Source organism: Synchiropus splendidus, chromosome 7 (genome assembly GCF_027744825.2).
Source record: "Synchiropus splendidus isolate RoL2022-P1 chromosome 7, RoL_Sspl_1.0, whole genome shotgun sequence".
NCBI lineage: Eukaryota > Metazoa > Chordata > Actinopteri > Syngnathiformes > Callionymidae > Synchiropus > Synchiropus splendidus.
Genome location: NC_071340.1, coordinates 18,202,300 through 18,229,376, shown reverse-complemented (window position 1 = coordinate 18,229,376; position 27,077 = coordinate 18,202,300). Strand labels below are relative to the sequence as shown.

Genomic DNA, 27,077 nt, shown 5'->3' with positions numbered 1-27,077 from the left:
AGGAAACTGGGGTAGTCAGAGTGAACGTGTGACACAGACGACAACGTCCTCCATCGATGGCAGATCAGTAAGCCAAAAGTCATTCACGTTTATAAATGTTTATTCATATATACATGAATATATTAATCTATAACCCAGAGGAGAGAATGTACAAGGCAAAAGTCCAAAATAATAAATAAAAAAAAACGGACATTTTTTTGGGGGGGGAGGGGCAGGAGGAACTTTTAGAAAATCATTCGCTTGTTAAAATGGAAAAATGGCACCAGAGCAACATCCAAGGAGCATACACACACACACTCTCACACGTCTTCATCTTTAGTTTCCACCAATTATGCCGTTCACATGACACAATGACCGACAGCGATCAGGACACACATGCACACACACACACACACTCACAGATCCCACCAGACACGGAGCCACTGGAGAAGACGAGCGAACTCTGGAGGCTGAGTGAGAGATGGGAGGCAGCCGGTCTTTGAGGGATGAGTGGGTAAAGTTGAGGACCAGGGTGAAGGAAGTGTAGGATGGAGACCAGACGGACGGTGGCAGATACACACCAAGGACGTCATCAGACATCAGAGGGCAGGCTACTGAGGCTGAGCAAGACTGTGAGCGACCCATTCTGCGCTGAAGAACCAGACAATAGCAAGACCAGGGGGTGTGAGGTCGCAGGGGCGTGCTGAGACCCCGAAGGGTGCAGTGAAATGGCAGTGGAATTCCTCCAGCTCGTCTGCTCCACGGCTCCTCCGCACCAACAAAAACACGACGACAGTAAACAAACAAGCAAACATCACTTTGCTGTGGAAAAAGGCAGAAAACCCAAAGTTATGGCACCAGGAGCCTGAAAACAGCTCGACGCCAAGAAAGCAAAGCCACAAGGAGGCGCTCCTCATCGTCACAGTGCTCAATGTGACTTAAGGGGTGGTGTGGAGGTCAAAGGTCACAGTGTTGAACAGGATTCCTCGTCAGTCCGGAACACTGAACTTCATGCAGGAACGTAAACAGAAAAGAACAAAATGGCTGCAGAGGAGAAATCCAAACGCCCCATTCTCAGGTTGAATTTCTCCTCCTCAGCTTCAAAACACAAAAACAAAAACCGGATCATCCTTGTTCAGCAGCTTCACTGTCAATCATCCCCCAAGACACCTGACCTGACCCGACTCCGCCGCATCACCGTGGAAACTGGCCAGAGCCGCCATATTGGAAATGAGTTGAGACTGTCCTTGGCTGAGGTCGCCAGACAGGTGGGAGGGAAGAAGGGTTCCCAGAGTGACAAGGGAGGTGAGACCTTGCTCTGAAGATGCACGAGTCAGTCCTGAAGTTGAGCCAGCAGGGAGCGCAAGATTAACTTTATGGGCACTGAGATTGAATCACAGGCAAAAGTGGTTTTCACCAGCTCACGACAGACACGCTGGACCATCCTGCTAGTTGTTAAAGGATAGTTTCTGCCTCAGAAGTCTGAAAAACATTCGTACATCTGACGGAGCCGATGACGAAACCAGACCTGCCACCTGGCTACCACCGGGCTCATCTAGCTCTGCCCATTAGCGCAGCATGCTAGCACTTCCCCCAACACAGGGCTCGCTAAAATGGCGGTAAGATCAGCGGCTTCTGCCAGAGGAGACATGGAGCAGAGCCTCTTCACTCTGCTGCGGGGTTGATGGACTGTGTCCAACATGGCGGCAACAGCTCATCTCATTCAGCACCAATTTGTAACCAAGACGAGGAAACGTAAATTACAAAAGTGGCATCAAAGTTATGAACATAATAAACAGCTGATATTTACAGAGTTGTTCCTCTCTCGATTCAGTCACGTGGCACAAGCCACTATCTGGGTGGCTATGCCGAACTGAGGTGACTCATGGCACCAACAGCTGGATCCTCTCCACATGACCTTCTGTGAGTTCTAATTGGACGAGCTCGTCCTGGTCCGCAGCGCCCCCTCCTCAGTCACTGGGGGGCGATAGTGGTACAAGTAGTGACAAATGTTCCCTGAACACGAAAACATTCAAGCGGCGGAGGGACGTCTCTCGCTCGCCGCCGCGGCTTCGTGTGGCAGCTGAGTGAGGATTCTGGGAATCAGAAAGTGCAAACATCCTCAGAAGGAAACTAATCTCATGTGTGGATGTAAACGAGGGGTCCTGGGTGTGACATCACTGTAGGAGCCTCCATGGCGAGCTCCGCTTACTTCCAGTCCTGGCAGAGTCCAGACTCCGCCGCAGACACTCGCTGAGGTGCAGCGCTACTTCCTGCCTGGCAGGTCCGCCTCTGCAGCGCCAACTGTCAGGCAAGTTCCATCTCAGGAGGAAGTGGGCGTGTCCTCAAAAAATCCCTTTGGCGATCTTCAGTCCTTTCTGCTTCATGCGCGGCAGCGTGGAGCTCGCCACCGTCTTGGCCCGCGGTGGGCGGGTGGGGCCGCGCTTCTTCAGAACGAAGTCGTAGTTGGCAGTGGAGTTCATGGCGTAGAAAACGTTAGCGTTGTCAGGAATCCGGAGCTCTGCGGGTGAGACCAGACACGATTACAACATGATGACGGACACACGTGGGACCAGAGCCACCAACCTTTGTCCTCCGAGATCTTCTGCATCAGCTCGTACTCCTCGCTCTTCTCACGCTCCAGGTTGTGTTTGATCATGGCCTTCCGGATGACGGCCGGCGTCTTGTCCTGACTGGTCACCTGCAGCACACGCATGTGTGTGTTAGCCATGACGGGAACCACCAGACAGACTCACGGTGGACTCACCAGGATGCTCTTGTACATGTTACCATTCTCCACGTCCAGACTGACCCGGATGATGCAGCAGTCATCCACCTGCTGGTTGTAAAGCGGCAGCGACAGCGTGGAGTAGTTGGACACGGCGGACACAGAGCGCTTGTGCGAGCGAGAGGCCGACAGTGGCGTGGACGAGGACACAGAGGAGGACGAGGCGCTGCTGGAGCCGGAGGCTGAGCCCGAGCTGGAGCCCATTCCGGACGTGTCCAGCGAAGACAGGGACGTGCACTCCCAGAACTAGCACACACACTGGGGTTAGCGCATCCACTGCAGATTGATGTCACTACCTGACTCACCGTGGACGTGGAGTCTGTGGGTGGAGCTTCTCTCCCGAGAGCAGAAACCGACAGTTTGACAGACGGCGTGGACGTCTGCACACAGAAGAATGCTTGTTGACGCTCCAGAAGGATTCAAGCATGTTTGTGTGCCTCCCTCACGGCGCTGACTCACTCGTGTTGGATTCTTTATTTTCCGACTGACCTTCCGCTCGTGTCCTTCGGGAGAGTCGGACAGGAAACTGGGGTTCACGTCCTCCAGGTCCGACCCACTTGAGCTGACCGAAGTCACGCTGAGAGCGTCGCCGCTGTCGCCACCACCGCCACCCTGGTACGGTCTGTAGTGCGAGTGGTCGAAGGACTTGGAGTGAGACCCGGCAGCGCCGGAACCGGCCTCTGTCAGCTGTCGACTGCTCAGGAGACACACGGACGTCAGAGGCTGGGTGTGACTGTGTGTGTGTGTGTGTGAGAGGCTCACTCGCTCCAGCGCTTCATGATTCCTCCGTTCTTTTTGGCTCGCAAGGTGTTACTGGCCGACTCGGACAGAGGCTCAATCTCACACGACAAGTTGTAGCTGCGAGAAGCACACGACAGAGGGCTGAGGAGAGCGACTGGCTACACAGGAGCAGGATGCAGACATGCCTCCATCCTGCGCACACACACGCAACTAACACACACATACTCATGCACTCACTCAGGCCAGACACACCCGCGCCCCCTCACCTGTCGGCCTCGCTCAGCTTCTCTACCCCAGAGAACCACTCTCTGAAGTGAGCGTCCGGAGTGAAGCTGTAGTTGTTGGACGCCAGCTGGAGCAGTTTGATCTGAGCGATCACCTCGAACTCCTGCATACACACACACATAGCTGTAGCAGGTCTGACTTCGCTGGATGCTGCCGGTCCACAGACAAAGACTCACCTTCCTCCTCTTCTCGAAGTTGATAAGTCCTCCCTGAGAGAGAGAGAGAGAACAAGAGTGAGTGTGAGCTCTCAAGGTCCTGGCAGGACCCGGAGAGGAGCCTGACCTCGGTGTAGTCCTTCATGGCCGTGTCCATCATCACCAGGTCGGTCAGGAAGGTGCCGAGGTACGGGATGGTCCCCTGCATCACACCCTGAGCCGCACACAGACACACAACAGTCGCACAACTGAACCAGTACTTGGTCCGAATCGACAACAAGAAGCAAGGGGTGACCCAGTTCTGGCCCATCGGAACAGACAAACAACTAGAGGTGACCCAGTTCTGGCCCATCGGAACAGACAAACAACTGCTCTATGCTGCTGTAGCAACCAAGGTTTCCTAACTGTGGGAAGAATCAAGGCAATCTAAAATAATCTAATCTAACAAGCCGCTGTGCTGCAGTTCCACCACGCGTCGATAGATGGCCGCAAACACAACCCGCTGCTGTGACTGAAAGCGAAGTTGATATAAAGTTTTGGATTTTAACGGAACTGGACTCACCAAGTCTCTCTGCTGCTGGTGTCGTCTCTGGGCCCGCTTGGGGTTGATTTCTAAGGTAGCAAACTTTGAGGTACCCTCCTGCGAGGACACAACAGTTTAAGAACACACAGGAAGTGAACTGGAACCAGACGAAGATTGGACAGATTTTACATGGCATTCTGTCTTTAGCGACAATGGTCGGCAAAACAGCAGCTTCCACTTGTTGTGGTTATTTATCCAATGAAATTGACATCTCCTTAAATCCAACAATTTCTGATCAATAAATGTAAAGACAATCAACTTTGCATGGAAGTCACTTGTGTCTCCTGACGTTTCGCCAGCATTTGTCAAATAAATGAATAAATGAGAGGCCAAAAACGGATGCCATAAATCATCAGCTCAGACTAAAATCCCTGAAACTGGACCTGGACGCGGCTTACAGCCTGGACGCTGCAGATTAGGGGCGACGCCCAGATGGGGCGTTATCAGCACCATGAGGAGAGATTCATGAGCAGGGTCCCCACCCGACCTCCCCCTGTACCCGAGACCCTCATCCTGCTGAACATGTGACTTGAAATACAATAGAGATCATAATGAAAAGAAAAAACTTATGATGAAATGATAGCCAGGTTATAAAGAAAGTTAGATTATTTCCCTAAAACGCGGGGAGCTTTTCTGGTGGTGTCTCACCTTCACCAGCAGCTCTCTGCTCAGCGAGTAGTTGTTGTCGTCGGAGAAAATCTCGGAGAGCTCACGGAAGGTTCTGAAACTCTCCCTGCGGGTGGATGGAGGCGTAAACAATCAAGTCCACTTAGGTTCTGAGGGCTCGGCAGAGACTCACCGCGACACCTCCTCCCAGGTGCGCTTCAGCCGGTGGACGGCGTTGCACTGCAGCGCAGACAGGATGGCTCGCAGGGATGAGAAGTTCTTGAGGATCCGACACTCCTGCGGGAACACAAGCCAGGGTCAGTACGTTTTTTCACTTCAGTTTCAGGATCAAAGCAAGGCGGGTTCTGACCCGGGCCACGTCGATCCAGCGCTCCAGCAGCCGTGCTCTCTGCGTGGGCTTCAGTACTGGGCTGCTCAGGCAGGTGGCAATCACACAGTTGGTGACGGAGTTGAACTGGGCCACGGTGGCTCTGATGGTTGGGGCTAGGTGCTCCTTCCCCTTCTTGTCCCGCTGGGACCAGATCCCGCCTAGGCAGTGGTATGGAACCACCTTCTTAAACAGATCCTGCAGGCAGTGGAGGCGGGTCAGAGAGTGTGAGCTTCCTCATCATCAGAAGCAGAACTCACCGCGTCCATCAGCGTGAACTGTTCAGCCACCATGATGGGGTCGAAGGACAGGAAGCTGAAGGCGGGAAGCTCGTCCTCAAAGCCGCTCTCTTCCTGCGTGGCAAAGGGGCAGCCGATGTGTTCGCCTGAGGGGACACCCGGACCATTCACAGCGCCTCCTGCACAGTTAGAGTCCCGCCCCCCTGACACCCTACCATCAGAGTCAGGCTCACACTGCTGCCGTCGGTGGAAGTGGGCCAGCAGGTTGCGAGCACGGCGCTCCAGGTCCGAGCCGGGGAAGTGTAGGTGAAGGTAGGACATCAGCTGGTGCAGGGAGTCGTAGCTGGGGGGGCTCCAGAAGTCCTCCGAGTACTGGTCCAGCCAGGCGCCCAGGATGGACGACACCGTGCTGCGGAGACAAGACCTTTGTGACCTCAGGTGAATCCTTGCGACGGGACCCTATCGGATCATCGCTCACTTTCTCAGCTCGGTGCAGTCGTCCTGACAGACCCTGTGGGCTGAAGCAGCCGGAACATTCTGGAGTCTGGCATACCTGCAAGGGAGGAAACAGACCCAGTGAGTTCTTCGTCTACTTGACCTCTGAACCCCCAGAGCTGCCTTGTCATCTTCAGAGTCTCTGTCGTCCTCAACTCATACCTCAAGTGTCAAGTCCCTACCTGAAGTGTCTAAGTGTCTACCTGAATCCCTAACTCTGGTCCACAGTCTGAGCCCTGACGATCAGTGTCAGTCCGGTCGAGTCCTGAACCCCAGCGCACCTGTTGAGCAGCAGGTCCAGCACCTGCTTGGTGGAGGCGAAGGAGCGGTACGTGCACAGGAAGATGGTGACGTAGGTGGAGTCCTTGCCGCGGAAGGCGGTCACCATGTACTCCACCAGCCGCTCCAGCGTCCCTGCCTTGATGGTCCGGACCTTGCAGGTCTCATAGAGACTGAGGGCCGCCTCCGAGTCCACGCCAAGCCACCGCTGCCCCTTAGTGGCCGACTGGTGGAGCTGCACCTTCCTCAGCGTGATGGTGAAGATGGCATCGTCCTCGGCCTCCTCGCCGATCTCCTGCGTCGAGCTCTGCAGGACCAGAGAGGAAACACGGCAGGCGTTACAATGGCTGCTGACAGTGTCAGGTTGTCTCTAAAGTGAGAGACTCTTTTAGTCCCTCAGACGCTACATTCTTTGAGTCACGTACACTGGGTCTCTATAATGTTTGAGTTTGACTTCCGAACTAGACTCCCAGGCTCTTGACTCTTGACGTGACTCGCACACTTTTGACTTTGTCTGTGACTTTCATTAACTCACAGCCTTTAGACATTTGGACTCCAAACTCTGACTCAATCAGTGTGAGTTTTAACTCTCCCCTCACACTAGGGAATCACGTCCAACAACAGTGTCGCAGCTTGTCTATTGACAATGTAACTCCAGCATCATCGTATCACTGAGACTCAACGTTTACTAGTCGACTCCAGGCTAGCCTTTGCAATGTTAACCCGTAGCATCTGAGCAGGTCAATTTCTAGTTAACATTTAGCACAGCTCACATCGATGCCAACACATAGATTCCCTCATGTTCAGCCAGCCATGCTAACAGGTACACGGCTAGCATGTTGCCTTTCTGGATGACAGACATCAGCTGATGGGATCAGGATCAACCTCACAAGATTCTTCCAAGACAATTAAAGACTTTGCGGGCTCGGCGAGAGGAGAAGGGTCATGTGACCGGCTGCTCCCCGACAGACGGCGCACAACCGTAAATCCCACAACCGTCTGACGGGCGCAAGTGTCTAATCGCTAACGTAGCACAGAGGGACACTCGCCACAGAGTGCACAGCACAAACAAACATTCTGAGAACAGCGTCTCCACGGCAACCAACTTCCTCAACCAAAATAAGTGATCTTTGGGATAAAAGCTGAGATCATATGTTGCCTCCCGGAGGAGCATGAGTTCTAGTCTGAGTCTTTCCTGGATGACTGAGCTTCTCTCTCTAAGCCCAGGGAGTGCCACGGGTGTCCTATAGCTCAGCTATCAGCACACCGTGACAGACGAAAAGGAATACGTGGCGACTCAGTCAGGACGAAAGAGCTGCCGTCTTCTTCACATTAAACTCAAAAGACAGAATCTGGGTCAGAGAGTGTTTACGTCCACAATATCACCACTAGTTCAGTCCAGATGTGATTGTTTGGACCGCCCACTAGCCATCTGACAGCTGGACCTGCACACAGACACACCAGTCACACCTGCTTCGGCGGCTCCAGCTTCGGCCTCAGAGTCCAGGTCTAAATGTGGAGCAGCGGGGAACTCCCAGTGGAAACTCTAAACCTGCTCCAGAACCGTCAGTAGCGACACACAATCGAGCCGCTCGGAGCACAAGCCAGCGACTTCCCCTCACAACAAAGAGCGCTGACGGACAGTGAGGTCACTTCATCTGGAAAATGTGACATTTGTGCTGCGACTCGGGGGGAAAAAACACTTTGAGAGGAGGCCGAGTTATTCTATTGCAATGGACGCTTGTTAAGATTTAGTTCTTCAATTTCATGTAGAACGTGAAGCAACAACTTCAACAAAGCAAAGAAAAAAACAATTTAATGTAGAAATGAAAAAATTCAGTTGGTGACACCATGAGCACAGTAAAAAACATCTGTTCTGTTATGATTTAGTGGTGAATGGAGTAATAGTCACCCAAGGTAAAAAAAAAGACAAAAATAATGATAGATTTTTTTACATCAATGAGGTAAAAAGAGTGAAAATAAGTAGTTTAATCAGACTATAGAGACTTTCAACAGCGTATCTCCTCTGCTCTGTGACCAAGGTTCTCTTCAGAGAATGTCGCGGCGCCGGTGTGGAGCGCATCATAGCACCGGTTCATTCAACCACAACTCTACAGGAGCCGCACAAAAACACCCTCGTTTTAATTGTGCCAAGTTAACAAAGCATTTCTGGGTCACAGGCCAGACCACAGCAAAGTTGTCTTTCATTAAAATACCTCTTCCAAAATAGAGCTCATCCCAGGGAGTGATGACATAATGCAGAGACAAAGGTGGCTCTGTTGTCGTGGTGACGGACGTATACTGTGACCGAACACCCCCCGGGACACCGGCGGAACCTTCCCTTCTGTGAAACATGATTGTGTGACGTCGGAACACATGACATCTGATCAGCAGGCCCGCACAAGTCACTATGCGCCAGCAAACCTACAGCAAGTTAGCTGGAACCGGACCATGTCAGAGCAGACCAACGAGCAGTCTGACTCCGACATGCCAGAGAGAAGTCCCATGTTTCTGAGGTCGCAGGGGCAGCAGTCAAAGCTAACATACCCAGTCCAGTCCACAAACCTCCTCCAGCTCTTCTCAATCATCATGTCTCCAGCGTGTCCTGCACAGCCCTAGGGCCTCATCCCTCACCAGGGGGACATCCAGACAAGTGAGTCTCTTCTGGGTGACTAGACTAGACCAGACTAGACTAGACTAGAATAGACAAGACTAGACTAGACTAGACTGCCTTTATTTTTCCCACAACACTGACGGCTGCAGATGCCTCTGTCCTTCCCTCACTCATGAGCAAGGCCCTGAGTGACCTCAACTCTTCTCCCTTGGTTAGACCTCATGACCATCCTGGATAGAACATTCCAAACCCTTCAGACTTGAGACTCAGAGGATCTGATGTACTGTTCCAAAGTGGCAGTAGAACATCACCCAGCACTAAGACATACATACTGTACATCGTCAGTTCACCACTGCTTAGTCCTGTTCAGGGCTGCGGGGAGTGCTGGAGTTTATCCCAGGGGTCATCGGGGAAGAGGCGGGGATACACCTTGGAGAGGTCCATTGTAGGGCACACACACACACACACACACGCACATTTAGGGCCAATTTTAGAGTGTCCAATTAACCTAGTGAGCGGAGTACCCGGAGAAAACCCAGGCGCACACTGGGAGAACATGCAAATTCCACGTAGAAAGGCAACCCGTCCAAAGCGGGACTTAAACCCAGAAACTGGATCTGCCGTGATGAATGAGTCCTGCTGCAGCAGGGATCAACCAACCCCGCTCCCACGTCCCAGGAGCTCCGCAGTAACCAGACCCGGGTGTCAGATAACCTTGACCCGAGCGGAGGGGGAGAGGAACCCCCCCGGCAGCGGTGGGATTAGGCATTAGGTGAGGGATTAGGACTGAGCCCTGTGAGGCAGAGGACGGGACCAGGCCTTATCAGGGGACGAGCGGGCTGGAATGCCGGACCATGTGGTCCGAGTTAAGAGTCATGGACATGGAACACATCAGGCCTGGTTCCGGTGCCGTCGGAAGCTGACGGATGTCCGCATCAGATCATAAAACAGACAGCGGATAGCGGGTCCGGATCAGCAGGAGAACCAGAAGTTTTGGTCTGAAGATGTCATAGTGAAGACAAACACACCACCTTCTCAAGTCAACATGAACCAAGTGTTCATTACTTGAATCTCCATCTCAACCTCTGATGAAGGATCGTTGCATCAAGTCAGAGTGGAGTGAGTGCGACTTCCCATCAGATGTCAATCCACTGCCACCTGCTCATCAAATCTGAGGCGTGTAGTCAGCAAACACGAGTGAGCGACTGGTGTTTTGCATCAAGTCAGATGAGATTAAAGGACGGCACTGGCTGATAAAGATGATGAGTTACAGTTGTACATGACAGATACCAGAGCTCTTGACGTCACCAGTTCAGCAGCAACATCTCCCATATCTTCTGGGGAACACTGAAGGAAACAAACTGATTCCGGCCTTAACTTTAGCACGTCAATAAGTCCTGCAGCCAATAATTTAAGAAAAAACCAAACACCATAACATTCAGCTCTGTGGGACTCTAGCAAAGGACTACACCCTTCATGATGTCAGTCGAGCAACGAGTTTCTCAAAATTCTCTGCTGAATGTTTACCATAAATATTTATATAGTTTTTCAATACTTGTTTTGAGATAGCTCCATGGCGTTACTACAGCAATTCGTTTATCATATTTCTGTTTTCAATATTTTTCACAATTTAGTCATCATATTTTAATACATATTACATAGCTCCGTAATTCCAAGGCTGATGGACACCATATTCAAGCCACTTGAAAAAGGCCTTGTGGTGTTACTACAGCAATTCGTTTTACTTACATTCTCAATATTTTTCACTAATATTTTTTTTTATCATATTTTCATACATATTTTGTAATAGCGCCGTAATTACAAGGCTGATCAACACCAAATTCATGTCACCTTTGAAGAGTCTCCTCATGGTGTTACTACAAGAACTTGTTTGCCAATTTTCTCTTTTCAATATTTCATATTAATTTTAGTGCGCATTTTTTTCAAAACACCAAGGTCCTTTACAAGTGGCATGAACATGGTGTCCACCAGCCGTGTAGTTATGGAGCTATTACAAAATATGTATTGAAAACATGCTAAATATATTTGTGAAAAATATTGAAAACAATATGAGAAACTAATTGCTGTAGGGTGGAGAGGTCCTCTTCAAGTGATGTGAATTTGCTGACCATTAGCTTTGTACTTATGCTTCTAAGAAGCACGTTTAAGGAGATTTCCACAGATTTTCACGTCGGTCATTAAAGGACGCTCCCTTGAGCGCCGTCTGCATAGCGACCTGTGTAAATTCGTCCAGACAACACGGCGGACGATTTCGTTTAAAATCAAACAAAAACGTTGACGTTGTTGATTTAATGACCCGCAGAAGTGGACTCTGTCATTATCAAGCTTAACTTCAGGCAACTCTGATAATCGACTTTCACTGGATCAGAACCCCATCACGTCACGTCAGCCCAGCACCGCTCTCCTCTGCGACCCAACTTGGCCTCACCTCCAGCAGCGGCAGGTCCGGGTCCAGTTGGGTGAAGCTGTTCAGAACCACCGGGCCTCGCTCCTCCGTCACTTCCAGCCTCACCCCGTCCCATATGTTCCGAACCCTCCAGGACGAGTCGAACATGTCGAGAAGCGGGGCTAGTGACTGGTCGCGGCTCACCTCGGTGCGGGTGTCCGGGAGATACACCATGGATGCCCGGGGAGCGAGCCGCCGCCTCTGTCACGGTGCCGACATCTTCCGCCGCTAAGGTCTGAACCGTAGCCTCCGATCTGCTGGGTCGAACCGAGCCATGACTCAGACGAGGGGGGCTTTTCTCAGCCCCGCCCCTCAGCTTGATGAAGCGTTCAAGGCTGCCGTAAATATGACCACCTAACCGAATTGTTCATTGCACGCGGATTGGCTGCATCATTTTTTTTTTACTTTAAACCACGTTATGCTGAACACAAATTACTTCACATTGAAACGATTTAGAAAAAATACGTTTCATTTAAAGTCAGTGCTGAGAGTAGTTCTACTTTTCCATTTTTATATATCGCCGGTGAAGGCAACACTGACGTCATGTCTTTGGGAAATGATGGACGTGTTGTCATCACTTGTAGCCTTGACAACATCACAATATGCTTTTTCTAAGTAATGTAAACAAAAAGGTTGTTGGCTTGTGAACTGTTGAATTATAAAAGATAACGCAGTAATGTGTTAACACTTTAAATGAGGTCTTTTCTTTGTCTTGACTCGAGGTGTCGTTAAAACAACGAGATATACACCGATCAGATCATTTTTCACCGAAGTTCAGTGAACTTGGATAACGGAAACCGCTGCATCAGCAGGACTGGCACGCCGCCTGCTGGCCACAGTCGGAAGTGCGGGTGTGAAGTAAACATTGTTAACCCTTTCATGACCTCTCTACTGTCGCTCAGCACGGAACCGACGTTTGGTTTCTGGAGTGTTTTTTGGGTCCAGATTTGAGAGAACGACACCAACACCACCTGGACTGAACATTCCAGCTTGTTTGCAGAACTAATCTGAGAGATAAACAACAGTGATTCTTGAGTATAGACGGTTAGTGAGCTAAATCCCCTCGAGGGTCCTGAACCCCTGGCACAAGTCCAGTGAGAGCTGTGGCGTCCAGATCTGGCTTCATAGTGTGACGAGAGAGAAAGACCACAGAACTGCAGAAGTCTGGATCAGAACTCACAAAAAAAATCCTGGAGCTGGATCAGAGCCTCACTCTGGCACAGGAACCTCTTTTAAACTGACTTTGAACACAACGTCACTATGAGATACACTTGAAAATGAAAACCTTCTGAGCTAAAACGAATGGATAAGAAAGTGCTGACTCATCAACACGGATCAGTAACCTGTAGTTTTAGAGCCACGAACAGATTGATGGAGCGTGGACCCACCTGAGTCCTGAGTCGTCTCACAGGTCTGGAGTAACAGTCCTCAGGTTCCCAGCCCGCCGGGGTCCCACAACCCCTCCAGCACCACATCACCTCCAGAACTGAACCCCAGTAGTCGAGTGTCTGGAACCTTGGACTGCCCGTCCCCTGGCTGCGATCCCGCCACGCTGTTTGCTCCCAGCTGAGTCAACAACGTTGGAGAAGTGAACTCTGGGCAGAGCCAGTGCGTCGCTGGGGAACTTTCACAACACGCTGGGGTTTTCACACAAAAAAAACCGACAAAGAGAAAGAGAAAGTCGGAGACGCAACAACCAGAGACAAGACTGAACTTGTGCAGGTGCGCCACGGGTTGCTGGTGCAATGCTCACACGACAAGTCAAACAAGACAGGGCTTCTGAGAACCGCTCTTCTGTCGTCATCAACACCAGTTCTGACCTGGTTTCCCTCTCACGTGACCTGCCAGTCACATCACAGCATTCGTCCCTGGGATGTTGTCACTGTTTACAACGGCCATGTTTGTTTACTTGAGAGCTGAAAAACAACATTTGCCTGGCTGGAGGAGGATCTGGGTCGACCCGAGTCACGTTTGCACCGTCACTCCTGGCCACCAGCGGTGATGAGCAGCTCCGGTGACTCACACCTGCATGTGCTCAGTTCGTACGAGATGTCGGCTCGTCGCCAACATAGGGCCACGAGGGACTTCATGATGCTCTGACCAAATCTAGTTCTCACCTCCTTGAGGAGGCTAACTACAGCCAGCAGGGCTATGTAGTGGAGAGAGTCTGGTGATACGTATCACGATACAGGAGTGACAATACGATGGATGTCAACGACAGAAACACCAGTACCACGCTGCGCCCGGGGCCAAACTATAGAAAATATTTGCTCAACCACCTTCATTTATTTGTCGCTTTAAAAAGTACACTTCCTCCAGGGACATCTCCCATCAACATCTTCACGCTCCTCTCATCAAACCTTCATCATCAAACTCATCATTGCCTTCCTTATCTCCAGCATTTCTGCTCCAACTGTCTCTCCTTCCCACAAACACCTCTCCTCCATTCTCCTTATGTCCCTCTGAGAGACTCATCTCTGATCTTCTCCTTTCTCACAATGACAACCTCAGGGTCTTCTCTTCCTCTCCTGAGTCCTGAGTCTCAAAGCATCATGGCAGTGGACCTGTACTGAAGTCCTGTCATCACAGTCGTCTCAATCCTAACTTCACCTCCTTCATCTCAGCCGCTGAACTGATGTGAAGAACCACCCAGCCTCTCCGAGCTCCAGGTTAATGTTGGCATTGATAACTTCCTCTTTTCAGGCTATGGGTGTCTGAAAAGAGGCAGCAGGACCTGGACCTGGGTGGCTGCCAAGTCCATGTTGGAACACCAGAGAATGATCGTGAAGGAGCATTCTGAATGTTCAGTTCAGTTGGACTGAAGCCGCACCATGCGGCACCATGTGGCACCATGTGACCAGGAAGTATAGTGCTGTCTGCAGACTCCAGATAATCTCCAGACTATTCCAGCTCCTCCTTCGTTTCACCCCCAATGACCATGTTGACCAACAGTCAAAACATCAGCTCCTGGTCAAAGTTCTCGAGGTGAACAAACAGACACGATGTTTGTCCACCTCCCGGTTCTGTCCTTTCATCTGTGCTCTAGTGGAACCGAGAAAATACCTGTCCTGAGGATCAGAAATTGTCCATGACCTGGGTCTGCCCCGTGGCCTCCTCAACTCTGGAGGAGCAGCGATTCTCCTCTGTGTCTCCCTAAGAGAGTCCAAGAAAAGAAACTCTGGTTCTGGTTGGGTCGCACACACACACACGAAGCCAGGAAGTGCCAACACATCAGAGCAATTGCAGTGTAGCACACACTGAAGAGGCCCTACAGTGGAACAGCTCTCTATAAACCTGCAGATCCAGAGAAGTGCTGATGATGACTGCGATTCTGACACTTCCACACACGAGCAGTGACCAGGACAAGTGAGACGTGAAGTGGTGTCACAAACCCAATCACACCAACACCACTTTTTCTTCTCGACTAATGTGACCTGTGAGCAACAATGGAGGGTCTGACCCCATAGAACCTGACATGTGAGTTAGAACCAAGTCCAAGCTCACTGTCAGACTGAGGAAACACAACAACATACTCACACACCAGGACACACTTGACACGGCTCCAAACCAGCAACCATAGCGACAAACACTTTCCTGTGAAATACACACACATCAGCTCCCAAGCAGATATGTGTCAACAAGTGACTCAAGACAGAGTGACGGACCAATCAGGAGGCTTGTTCTTTCAGGTGAACCACTCAGGTCTGATCCAGGAACTCAGGGAAATGTCCGCAGGTGTGAACACGAGACCAGAGACCAACTCTGACTGATCTGCTATAGTTCCACGCCCTCATCTCTATGCTCCGTCTCCAGAGAAGAAGCTGGATCAGAACAAGAGCACAAGCTCCACAGACAGAGCAGGTGCAGACGGTGTGTGAGTAACACACACAGACACACACATGAACACCCAAACATAGTCTATGTCATAAGGTTTCGTGGGGACCTCTCATTGTCATAACCCTTTCCCCAGCCTGTCCTCCTAAACCTAACCATCCAAAACACATGGCTCACCTTAACCAGGACTCTGAACCAAACTGAAACCCAGTTATAATGACCCAGTTATTCTGAAGTCTTCACCCACAAACTGAGGCTTAACCTTGTGGGGATGAGGTGTTTTCCCAAAAATTGGTCCTCACTAGGATAGATAAACTCTCTCTCACACACGCTCTTTCTCTCGCTCCCTCACACACAGACAGGAGCGCCTCACCAGGTCATCCAGGATGTTGACGGGGAAATCGAACATACACATCTTGACAGGCACGGCGAGCGCTCTGTGCAGACTGAACATGGCGTCCATGGTTCTGGTCCGAATGTTCACCCGAGATGAAAATGAAAAAGCGAGTTCAGACGCCGCTCTGACTCTCCACTGAAGGGATCTCCTGCTAGACTCTCCAAACCTCCCTCCTCTTCCCATCCTTCCCATCTTCCTCCTCCTCCTCTTCCTCACCCGGTGCCAGCAGCTACTCGAGTCCTGAACCTCACTCACGTGCACGGTGGGTTTATCTCTTCCCGCCGCTGCTAAGAGTCAACACGTCCAAACTGGACCACAACTGAGTCCGGATGCACCAAACGCAGCACCCTCGAGCCACCGCCAGTCATCGAGTCATCATGATCACTAGCATGACCGCTGACATCACTTCCTGTGCCTGCAGCAGGACAGTGTGGTCTCTCTAACTCAGAAGCCGATCTGCCCACGTGGGGCTTAAACCTGGTCAAAAGACGGAGCGACTCACTGAGTCACACAGACTCACTACCAGCTACACCTCAGAATCCTGTGGCTCTCGAGCATCAAGAAGGATTCTGGAGTGGAGGCATGAATCAACCTTGTTCCTGCTAATATCCGCTGTGAATATTTCAGGAGCCTGCAGGTCCCAACCGTCGCCCCTGGAAGCCCAACAAAAAACAGAGTCCACGAGCAGCGTGCAGAAAGAGGTCCGGACTGTCAAAGAGGGCCATCAAGTGTTTCCACAAAGACAGAAGAAGAGGAAGAGCGTCGCTGACGGGAACCCTTTTCACATGCAGGAGTCGTCCCACAGATGAATACTGTAGAAGAGCCGTCGCCATGGAAACAGAGAGCAAAGCCAGCTCTTCACGGAGGCACCACAGAACACTGCCCCCCTCCTCCCGCTTCTCTGCAGAGACCCCGGACAGGAAGTGGAGCTGGACCCTGCCGAGCTGCAGACAAAGACAGGACGGGCGGTGCAGGCGGGGGTCACTTCAGAGGACCGCTCATCTGGACCTGAGCTCTCACGTGAGTCCACTTGCCAGAGGCTCCACTGAGCAGTCAACAAACTGCCCCAAAAACCACGCTACAAGTCACAGAAGTTCAGACTGAGACCTGCGTCTCCATCCTGAACCCAGCTGAGTTCTGAGTGCTGAGACTCACATCTGTGGTTCTGTCTCCATGGTGACAGGAGAACTGGACCCGACGACCCTGCTGTTGGTTCAGCTCAGTCCAGGAACCAACTCAGTCTTTGTTCACTCAACTGATTGAACTGAACCAGAGCTTGATGTCATCAACAACATGTTTTCCAGACTCTCCTGGGTTCATCTCCAGTTGTTTAATGAGGGAGCAGAGATGGAAGTACACACAAAATGTAGCACAGATACTCCTGAGGGACAAGGGTCAAAGATCATCCCTGCTTATTAGTGCTCACTAGACTCTGATCAATGTGCTGAATGAAATATCAACTTACTGGTGAAACACTACTTACCATAATTGTCTACCGCTCCTCAGAGTTGAGGGTGTTGTGATGGGTTTCGGTAAAGGAGTGAGGATGACCTTTGACCCTTGCCCGTCGGGATCATTTGCTCTGGCATGTGTGTGTAGTGTATGTCACTTCCATCTCTACTTCCTTCTTCAGATGCACTCATTTTATAACATGTGGAAACTATGATAAAGTAATAATAAGACAGTCCTGACGGATTGACTGCAATCTGCAGGTGACTTGACTGTGTGACTTGACTTGGTACAGACACTCATGGGAACAGTTCCACTGTCATGTCGTCGTTGATGGAGGGTGTGTGTCGGAGCTACTCCCAACCAGTGCAGGCAATGACAGATTGCACAGAACCAGACCACACGCTCTAATCCAGGGGCGTCCACCTTTCTCACAGACACAGGGTCGTTCAGAACCAGGAGGAAACATCTGAGAACTACTGGTGAGATCAAGTACTAGCCACTGAAGGCCCCCGGGCCTGACTTTGGACACCCCATCTAGTCAGAAGGCGGAGCAGCAAAGGAACTGGCATTACTGCACACAGGGACCACCACCACCTGCAGGGACGTGAGTGACAGGTCCAGGTGCCTTCTGGCTCAGCTTGGACGCAATGGACAGATCCCAGACGGGCGCAGGTTACTCGCACCCGTGCGTTTAGTGGGAGGAAAGCAGAGTGCCAGAGAAGCCTGCAATCTTCCACCACAGACCGGTGTGAGCTCACTCAACAACAACCTCAGCAGAGACACAATGTTCCACAGCGCACCGAGGACTCTCCTCAGCTGGGCGTGACGAGCTCCCCACTAATGACGGAGGTTCCATACGGTCCTCTCGTGACCTCCAGGAGGTCCTTTGCCAACATTTTCACGGAGAAATACGTAGCTGGATGCAAAGGAGCGCCGGTGACAGGGACCTACCTGTTTTTCCAGCATGATCATTCTCTCAGAATCATGACCTTCGGGGCTCACTCCTCCTCCGCCAGCATCCTCTCCAGAAAAACACCGAGGCGGGAGCTTGGAGGACGGACGGCTGCAGGCTGCGGGACCAAACTCGGAGCGAAGCGGCCTCCAGCGGCATCCGCAGGGGAACCGTTGGGGTTTAGATTCGGATGGAGGAAGAGTCAAATAGCAGCGAGGAGGCAGTGAAAAACAAGCTAGCATTAGCCTGCTAGCCTCCCCGAGCCAGCGAAGATCCCCGTCTTATCGGTCCGCTGCCGCCCGCATCCTCCTCCGCCGGAGTGGAGTCACGCTCGGGAACGCTCCTGCCCTGGAAGAGCCGCGGGCATCCCAGAGACGGTCCGGGCTGGAGGACTGGAGATTCGGGGAAGGACCACTGATGCTGTAATGGATGCTGCTGACACCAGCCTCCGCGCTCGCGAGCGTCTCGCAAATACCACGCTCCTGAACGCAACACACGTAGCACCAAACGCTGGCGGAAGAGGGCGCCGTGAAGGCACCGCAAACACACTAAAAGCATCTCGATTTTCTTGGTCGCACACACACAAGCCGGACAATGTCGCGGTGTTTTAATCAAGTCCATTTATACTTATACAACACGTCACGTCAGTTTGGAAAACTATTATGAGAGACCAACAGTCATTATAGCCATCATCATACAAACATCACAGACTAATTCATTTCTGTCATTGTTTGTTAATTCAATATTTTAAGTATTTCTATAGAAACCAGGAAACGCCCTTTTAGTTAGTTTTTTTTTAAACGGATAAGAAATAGTTCTGAATGTAAACGTCATCATCCTGCTTCATTATGAACCTCCCCTCCTTCATCTCCAACACTCCTGGTACAACTCTGTTTCTCCTCTCCACAAACATCTGTCCTGTCGAACTACAAACGTCTCCACATGTCCCTCTGATAGGCTCATTTCTGATCTTCCCAGTATCTTCATCTCCGACTCTCTTGACTATTATTATTATTATTATTATTATTATTATTATTATTATTATTATTATTATTATTATTATTATTATTATTGTGTTTTGTTCATTAGTGCACGTTATTCCAAAGCACCCTCTTAGTTGGTGGTATCCTCACTGACCTTAAGCTCATCTAACCAAGCTGATATTTCCGACACATAAGTGTGTTGTGTTGGATTAAAAAACGTTTCATTGACCACATGATCGTATCCACTCTCAGCACATCACATTAAATCGCATCAACTTAATATTAACGAACGAATTAACGGAACAGACAGACTCTTCCTCACAAGGATCTGAAATAAATACCTTCAATCATAGATAAATAAATGTCCCACGGAATTGAACAATGACTTGCCTTCCACAGGTTCGAGTTGTGATGGTGTTTCTTCTTCCTTTTTCTATGTGTTATTTAAAATAATTTTAAAAAATCGCTCTGAAAGAAATAGTTCGGAGCGAATTTAGAGACGCTGCTCCGTCAGACAGAATTCGGGGCATAAAAGCCATCACACCGGGTTTACGTAAAGCAAGATGGCCGCTGCCTGTGTCCGGGCCGTCTATAAGGTCGGGTGGACTCTGCTGGAGTCTCCCGCGGTCCGCCGACCCGCGTTTGCCCTCAACTTCACTGGCAATGCAGGAACTTTATTATCTCGCAGAGGCTTCGGTACCGGTGCTTCCGGGTCGTCAGCCCAACTCCTTAAGTCCATGCGTGGAGGAGGACGCAGAGTTTTGGGCTGTGTGGTTCTGTTCGGTGGAGGACTGGGCTTCTATCAGGCGGCCCGGTGGTCCGTCCATCAGCAGCGGGTTCTGGCTCAGGACCGTCAGGTGAGTGATGCACCGGTGAGGGTCACGGCGGGACACCGAACCGAGAAGGACGGGGTGTCCCTGATCACGGAAGTTCAGTCCAGATGAGACGGTTGAAGCTTCTGGTCTGTGTCAGTGTCCTGCAGAAGCGAAGCCTCGTGTTGAAGTCCAACCCAGCGTTGTGTTGTTGTAGTTCACCTTGTGTGTGTGCAGGGGTCCAGTGGTGCCTCCCTGAAGCTGGTCCTGTACCAGTACAAGACGTGTCCGTTCTGCAGTAAAGTGCGAGCGTTCCTGGACTACCATGGGCTGAACTACGACATCGTGGAGGTGAACCCGGTGATGCGGCAGGAGATCAAGTGGTCCGAGTACCGGAAGGTTCCCATCCTGATGGTGCAGGAGGACGTGGTAACGGACCGCTCTGCTCCTTCTCCTCTCAGTTCTCTTGTTGTTTTGGTGCCGTTTCCTTTTTTCTTGACCGCTGTGTTTGTTGTCACCAGTACTGCCATGTTGATATTGCCTCAGTTGTTTTTGTGTCGCGGTCTGTTGTGAAAACGGTTTGAAGAGTGTGTGGAGCCAGCAGCATGACAGTGTTTCTTCTGCAGCAACTCAACGACTCGTCCGTCATCATCAGTGCCCTTAAGACTCTCCTGGTCACCAAGTGGGTTCCCTCTGAACCAGCTCCTGCAGTTTCTGAGCTGGCTGACCTGCCGCCTGTGTTTCAGGGACAAGAGCGTCAGCGACATCGTCCGCTGTTACCCCGAGATCAAGTCGGTCAACGACAGCGGCAAGAAGGTGACAGAGTACAGCAACAAGTACTGGCTGATGCTCAGCGAGGAGGAGACCAAGAGGCTGTACCCCGAGAAGGACTCGCAGAAGTACGAGCACATGTTCTTGTGACTTGGTTAGAGGAAGTGCTGTCTACTAGACAGTTTAGCAGGTGCTAGCCAGTTGCTTAGCCAATTATTAATCTGTTGACGGGTCGGTTAAATGTCGGTCAGGTCTCTGGGTTGGGTAACGAGTTGGACCTGACTGTGGGCCTGGTTCCTCAGAGAGGAGATGAAGTGGCGGAAGTGGGCCGACGACTGGCTGGTCCACCTCATCTCCCCGAACGTGTACAGAACCACCGGTGAGGCCCTGGCCTCCTTCGACTACATTGTGCGCGAGGGCAAGTTCGGCTCCTTCGAGGGCTTCTTCGCCAAATACGTCGGTGCCGCCGCCATGTTCATCATCGCCAAGAGGCTAAAGAACCGGTGAGTGGTGGCAGGACCGCCCCCGTGGTTCTGTCTGTGTGACACTAGTGTGTTTGTGTCGCAGCCACAACCTGCAGGACGACGTGCGTCAGGACCTCTACAAGGCAGTCAATGACTGGGTCGCTGCCATTGGAAAGAAGAGGAAGTTCATGGGAGGAGACCAGCCCAATCTCGCTGACTTGGTGAGGGCGCTGCCTCTGGCTATCCTGATGTGACGCCTGGTCCGTCTGACTTGGTTCTCTTCCCTAGGCCGTGTTCGGAGTCCTCCGAGTGATGGAGGGGCTTCAGGCTTTTGACGACATGATGGCTAACACCAAAGTCAAGTCCTGGTACCACCGTGTGGAGCGGGCCATGCTCAACCACGCCGGCCAACAGTGAGCCGACCATCGGCTCTGATAGACTGCAACGATTCCGAACTCTGGGATTCAGTTCCTAAAGACTAGTTTCCCTCTCAATGATTCAACTTTTCTGCTGTGATGAAGACTCGCGACGGTTAGTGCGACCTTGTGGTGGCAGGTGGAACCTGCGACCGCATTCCAACTTCAGTTTAATAAAACATGTAGATTGTGGGTCTGGTGGAGGTTCCGCTTCCAGGTGTGACTCAGCAGGTGACTCCAACGACGATTAAAATGTGATTGTGATGCTGAGTCGGCAGTTTTGTTGTCGTCAACGACGAGCCTCATCAAGATGCAATCGAACAAATGTATCACGAATCTCCTGTCAATTAAGTGGACCACAAGTCACAGCTTCCTGAATTATTCTTCAAATGTGTCAACCAGTCATAGTTTTACCTTTAATGACCATTTTTTTACACAAGAACTTTCCCACAATTTTAACTGAATAGAGAGAATTTGTCGCATATTAACGTACAGCTTGTCCGTCTAAAAAAATAAAGCTTCAACATCACGCCACTCGGGGGAGCTGGCGGACCTGACACTTCTGAATGAAGATCACAGGCTATTCTGTCTTACTTGACTTCATCATCGTTGACATGGAGTCAGCGTTTTTCTGGAGTCGTAAAAGCACCTGAAGGCGGCGATGAAAGGAAACATGGGAGCTCAAGCATGAACATTTTATTTCCTCCCATGATTCTGAAGAGAAACAACTCAGCAGCTCATCACATTGTTTTGAAAACCTTAATCTGCTGAGAAACTGCTGACTCACGCTGAAAAGCGGACACAAATCTTCATCCACAAAAGTATGAAATGGCATCAGCCAAAAATGTTCATGTCCAGGTTGACCCAAAATGGTTCCTAAACATTTCATGTCTGTTGCCATTGCAGCAACTCACAGAGTGAAAAAATAGAGCTCTGTTATAAGTCTGTAAGATCCTAAAATAAATATCTCCTGACGGACAGCAGCGGTTCAGGTCCACTCCAGTGACGGGCCTCAGGTCCTCCAGAACTCAGGGCCCAGCAGACCTTTTGGGGGTCGGATCTGTCGATTGCGCAGCGACGTCTGCACCCAAGGAAAATGAAACGCATTAGTAGGGATTCTGTAAGAAATCCTTGTTTGATCCAGTTACCTCCAAAAACTGTTTGAGCCTCATGACCGAGCCCATCTGACCGCTGCTGGTCACTGCCTCGATCCTGCGCACACACACACAGGGTTAACAGCTCTATTGCTCCGTCTGTGACACTGCTGCTGAACAAGAGTGTGTTACGAGTTACAACTGTTCGACTGTGTTGCTACAGGTGTTTACATGAAGTGATACACGAATCAATGTTTCCATGTGCAAAAGTGTGTATGCATCTGTGAGTATACTTGTATAGTAGTCCATTTTTTTGCTAGTCCCCACAAGGTTAAACCTCTATTTGAGGACTACACTTCAAAATAACTGGGTCATTATAACTGGGTTTCATTTTGGTTCAGAGTCCTGGTTAATGTTAGTCATGTGTTTTGGATGGTTAAGTTTAAGACACTGGAGATAAAGAAATTGCAATGTGCGGTCCCCATAAGGACAGAGAGACAAACGTGTGCGTTAGTGAGTGAAAGAGAGAGTCTCACCGTGGGAAGAATTCGTCCTTGAGCAGCAGCAGAAGCTTCCAGAACTGGGCCTGGTACAGTTTCATCAGAGCGTTCCCGCACACCTGTGAATGCAATGCCGCTGAGTGACAGCTCCACTCACCTATCACAGGTCTCGCTCTTCAGCCAACTCACCTCCAGGAAGTCGTAGAGCAGCGTCGCCGTGATGTCAGCCAGCGGCTCCATGTTCAACGTTTGAGCGAGCCAGCGCCAGCCATTGTTCAGGCCATGAGGCGGCTCCTGATACACACGCACACACACACGACCATGTGGTGTTTACCACCGCTGCTCCTGGCAGTACACATACAGGAAGTGATGCATACACACCGAGTGCTTGGCGCCGTACGGCCACCTCAGCTGGATCAAGGCTGCATACAGGCGGATCATTCCGGACATCCTCTTAAGGAAGCTGTCCTGACCTTCGACCCCGCAGTCATCCACACGGTACCCTAGAAGTCTGTGGGGGCGGGACGTTAAGTTTCTGGACAGGAAACGAAAACAAGCGCTTCCTGTCCGACCTCTGGTAGTCCTCCACCGACGTGCCCTCCTTCATCGGGGGGTAGTGAGGCACAGCGTAGGGGCACTTTTTGTGCAGGTGGGCCAAGAGCAGGTCGCCAAATTGGGGGTGCAACTCCCAGATGCCTGACGCTACGATGGCGATGGGGAAGGCAGCTTCATGGTGAGACGCCACTTCCTCCTCTCCTTGTCTCTACGGCGACACAAACATTGGCGACAGGTGAGTGGCTCACTTGTAAACAGGCAGGGGGCGACGACTCACCACAAACTTCTCAGCCAGCTTGTAGCAGACGAAGTCCCGGGCCTGCGGGTGCTGCGAGGTGCTGACGGACGACACCTGCTGACCCGACAGAAGCCGGTCGATCTTCTCGAAGACCTTGCGCAGCTCGGAGCCCGAGTTGCTGGAGATCTGGCTGACCGGGATGGTGGCTGCTTTCTGCAGCTCCAGCTTCAGCTTCTTGGTCTGGGGGATTAGGAGGTCTGTCAGGACACCGGTCACATGACCTCCGACGCCACAGTGAGACCAACCTGAGTGTCGCTTGGAGAGCTGAGCTGCTGGAAGGACTGACAACAGAGGTCCGATGACTCCTGGAGCTTCTGCAGCCACTGCAGCGTGCTCAGCTCAGCGTTGGTCTGCAGGCCTGAGGGGAACCAGACCCAGTTAAGGTCCTGAATGGCAGCTCGACTCCCTAAGCAGAACTGACCTTTCTTCTGAGCCTTCTCCTTTGCCACCCTCGCTGCTTCTTTCTGGGCCTCCTGCTGGGTCTGAAGCTCCTCCTGCTTCCTGCGCTCCTCTGCCTGCTGCTCCTTTTTCTTCTTCTCCTCCTGCGCCTGGGCCACCTCCTCCTGCATGCTCCGGATCAGCGCCCTCATCTGGTGCAGTGCTCTCTCCGCCACTGTCATGTCGTCCACGCTGGGGAAGTCTCCCTGCAACAGGTCAGCATGTGGCTTCTTCTCTTGAGGTCTGGGTACCACCCAGTGTTCCCCCAGAGACAGGATGAGGCCCTCACCTTGGTGGTCTTCCGGACCACCTCCGACACTTGCGAGCAGAGCTGGTTACCGCGGCAGCTGAATGCGGCCAGGCTCTCCTGCGGCAGCTGGCTGCTGGCGGTGGGCTCCAGCAGCTGGTTGAGCTGCAGGATCTCCTCCTGGATAGTATTGAGGTTCCTCAGCCGCTCGCGACCCTCCACCTGCCGCTGCCTCTCTAGCTCAGCTTCGCGCAGACGCTGCTGCTCAGCCTCACGCAGCCTCAGGTTCAGAATCTGGAGAATCAGTCGGTGATGAGGCCAAGAAAGAGACTTGGATCCACAGCGCTACCTTCATCCGGTGTCGGTGCTCCTCCTTCAGCTTCTCCTGGCGCCCCAGACTCTCTTTGGTCCTGCAGAAGCACACACGTCACTGAACTGAACAAAGGTAGAGAGGCCTAAAAATTTATCGTACTCTTTGTCCATCATGTCTCTCATGCTCTCAAACTCCTGCCGCTGCTTCAGCTCCATAAACTCCTCAAAACGTTTCAGCTGCTCAGACTCGCTGGTCGCCACTGCGGCCACTAGCTTCTCCTGGAGCTCCTGTCGCCTTTGGAGCGCCATCTTCAGGTACAGAGGGAAACATCAGAGTTAGATACACATGGTGCTGACTCTAGAACAGCCGGCGACCCGAGTGGCCAGCTCAGGAAACATTAACTATGTGGGCCGTGAATTTTAATACTTACAGTATTACTTACAGTTTAATACATTTAGTATTAAACCTGAATAGATTCATTTTAGAAACCATAACTTTTTTATTAGTCAGTTTCCATGATTTTCATTTATCTCCTCTCTCTCGTCTTCCAAATTTGACTTGAGTCCTACTCTGGTGCTTGTTCAATCCTTTAGCAGTTCAATGAAATAGTCCACTTTCATATCACTGTTCCAAAAGGCTGTAGCTCGATGACGTCATGCTGTGGCATAGAAGACTCTTCAGTGTAAATTCATTAATTTAATTTGTATATTATGAGGTCACCCAGCCGCCATAGTGAATTACATAACTTTTGCAGATGCTTAAAGTGTTCAAATACTGCTTGATCGCAATTTTGAGATCTTGGCGTCCAATGGCTTAAGCGTAAATGCCAAATGTCTTCCTGATAAGCACATGGCTGCTTGTCACTCGACAAAAACTGTACTTGGACCAGCTATAGTTATTCAATTCAGTTCTAATATTTGGATGGGCCCCAAGGCCACTCTGTCTAGAAAGGGTGGGCCATAAGATCGCAACATCAACCATAATGGCTGGAGATCCTGGTCTCCCAGTGGATCCACATGAGCGAGTCGGTGTGAACTTGGTCCTGAAACACTCACCTTCGCTTTCGCTCTCTGCTCCTCCTCAAATATGAGGATCCGTCCAGTTGTCTGCATGGATTTCGGAGACATCAGAGAGATGACGGGTGGCGGTGAAGGACTGCTGAGTTCAGGGACATCTGGGTCATCATGGGGCTCCAGCACTATATGCCGACAAGACTGGCAGAACAGGGAACAGCAGGGAAATGAGGCATTTGGTTGGACTGCACTTCACTGGCGTGTCTGGCTCACCTGTTCCGACACGGTGACGGTCAGAGTGTTATTCTTCACAGACACGTCTGACGAGGGGGTGAGGGAGCTGAGAGAATCTGTGATTTCTTCGGAGAGTCCTGGGCGAGACTTGCCCGAGCTGAGACCCTGAGAGCTGCTTCTTTGGTTACTCAAGCTGCTGAGGCGCTTGAGCGTGGTCTCTGACTGAGGGGACAGGATGAGGACCTCTTTGCATCCCATCATGATGTCCTGCCAACACAGTCGACTGCTTCATATGCGGAACCACTTCAATTCACCACAACACGGTGACTTAACAGCTTGACTGGGTAGGCAGTAGCACTACTGTGGGAATGAAAGAACCTCGGCGGAGCGCTTGTGTTTATATTCCCCAGCGCGGCTAAGCTAAGCTAAGATAACAGTGACTCACCTCGCCGCGCTCGGACCAGAAGGGATCGAAGCGGATTTTTCCCTTCGGAGAGTTTTTGAGCGCCTGCAGTGTTTCCCATCTTCTACGCTCAGACATCGTGGTAACCCAATTGAAGAGAAACAAACAAAAACTTTAGCGAACACGACGGCGCTGCTTGATTCAAACCGGCCGGTGAGTAACTTCTAAACCGGTCCGCCGTGAAACAACGAGCGCGGTTCAAGGTTCTGGCTTTTCTCAGGA

The 27,077-nt window shown here is 51.2% G+C and overlaps 3 protein-coding genes across 9 annotated transcripts; 1 reads left to right on the top strand and 2 right to left on the bottom strand.

Annotated features, from left to right (window-relative positions):
* Positions 1-82: 82 nt before the first annotated feature.
* LOC128762423 (ral guanine nucleotide dissociation stimulator-like) lies at positions 83-18,713 on the bottom strand. Of its 6 annotated transcripts, none has more exons than XM_053870687.1 (18): positions 18,254-18,713; positions 6,541-6,845; positions 6,243-6,317; positions 5,980-6,173; positions 5,786-5,910; positions 5,508-5,723; positions 5,331-5,434; positions 5,180-5,264; positions 4,511-4,588; positions 4,076-4,162; positions 3,970-4,002; positions 3,775-3,896; positions 3,530-3,625; positions 3,227-3,461; positions 3,073-3,147; positions 2,747-3,013; positions 2,566-2,680; positions 83-2,500 (listed from the first exon to the last, which is right to left on the bottom strand). In XM_053870687.1, exons 1-18 carry the CDS (start codon positions 18,494-18,496, stop codon positions 2,325-2,327), a joined length of 2,631 nt encoding a protein of 876 aa, XP_053726662.1. In that variant the 5' UTR covers positions 18,497-18,713; the 3' UTR covers positions 83-2,324. The 6 variants fall into 6 exon arrangements, with proteins under 6 accessions (XP_053726662.1, XP_053726663.1, XP_053726666.1 ...); XM_053870688.1 differs by having other exon boundaries at positions 3,257-3,461; XM_053870691.1 differs by lacking the exon at positions 18,254-18,713 and adding an exon at positions 13,008-14,594.
* Positions 18,714-19,787: 1,074 nt separating this feature from the next.
* ptgesl (prostaglandin E synthase 2-like) lies at positions 19,788-23,161 on the top strand. The gene is made up of 7 exons (XM_053870790.1): positions 19,788-20,094; positions 20,287-20,478; positions 20,676-20,731; positions 20,796-20,948; positions 21,123-21,323; positions 21,388-21,505; positions 21,573-23,161. Exons 1-7 carry the CDS (start codon positions 19,801-19,803, stop codon positions 21,699-21,701), a joined length of 1,143 nt encoding a protein of 380 aa, XP_053726765.1. The 5' UTR covers positions 19,788-19,800; the 3' UTR covers positions 21,702-23,161.
* gle1 (GLE1 RNA export mediator) lies at positions 22,382-27,020 on the bottom strand. 2 transcript variants are annotated; one of them, XM_053870703.1, is made up of 15 exons: positions 26,838-27,020; positions 26,432-26,659; positions 26,201-26,359; positions 25,305-25,453; positions 25,182-25,242; positions 24,875-25,126; positions 24,569-24,791; positions 24,393-24,505; positions 24,127-24,327; positions 23,867-24,057; positions 23,676-23,805; positions 23,484-23,588; positions 23,331-23,413; positions 22,849-22,912; positions 22,382-22,781 (listed from the first exon to the last, which is right to left on the bottom strand). In XM_053870703.1, exons 1-15 carry the CDS (start codon positions 26,931-26,933, stop codon positions 22,713-22,715), a joined length of 2,124 nt encoding a protein of 707 aa, XP_053726678.1. In that variant the 5' UTR covers positions 26,934-27,020; the 3' UTR covers positions 22,382-22,712. The 2 variants fall into 2 exon arrangements, with proteins under 2 accessions (XP_053726678.1, XP_053726679.1); XM_053870704.1 differs by lacking the exons at positions 22,382-22,781; positions 22,849-22,912 and having other exon boundaries at positions 23,327-23,413.
* Between the last annotated feature and the right edge of the window lie 57 nt (positions 27,021-27,077).

What these genes read in the sequence shown, in the direction of transcription:
- ptgesl (XM_053870790.1), top strand. Translation starts at nt 19,801, where the DNA reads ATGGCCGCTGCCTGTGTCCGGGCCGTCTATAAGGTCGGGTGGACTCTG. An exon ending in TGATGGTGCAGGAGGACGTG is followed by an intron (nt 20,479 to 20,675) that starts GTAACGGACCGC and finishes TTTCTTCTGCAG; the next exon opens with CAACTCAACGACTCGTCCGT. An exon ending in AAGACTCTCCTGGTCACCAA is followed by an intron (nt 20,732 to 20,795) that starts GTGGGTTCCCTC and finishes CCTGTGTTTCAG; the next exon opens with GGACAAGAGCGTCAGCGACA.
- LOC128762423 (XM_053870687.1), bottom strand. Translation starts at nt 18,496, where the DNA reads ATGCTAGCTTGTTTTTCACTGCCTCCTCGCTGCTATTTGACTCTTCCT. An exon ending in ACCAGCAGCAGAGAGACTTG is followed by an intron (nt 4,163 to 4,510) that starts GTGAGTCCAGTT and finishes TGTGCGGCTCAG; the next exon opens with GGTGTGATGCAGGGGACCAT. An exon ending in ACATGTACAAGAGCATCCTG is followed by an intron (nt 2,681 to 2,746) that starts GTGAGTCCACCG and finishes CGTGTGCTGCAG; the next exon opens with GTGACCAGTCAGGACAAGAC.
- gle1 (XM_053870703.1), bottom strand. Translation starts at nt 26,933, where the DNA reads ATGTCTGAGCGTAGAAGATGGGAAACACTGCAGGCGCTCAAAAACTCT. An exon ending in TCTGGTCCGAGCGCGGCGAG is followed by an intron (nt 26,660 to 26,837) that starts GTGAGTCACTGT and finishes CTGTGTTGGCAG; the next exon opens with GACATCATGATGGGATGCAA. An exon ending in AGCAGAGAGCGAAAGCGAAG is followed by an intron (nt 25,454 to 26,200) that starts GTGAGTGTTTCA and finishes CTGTACCTGAAG; the next exon opens with ATGGCGCTCCAAAGGCGACA.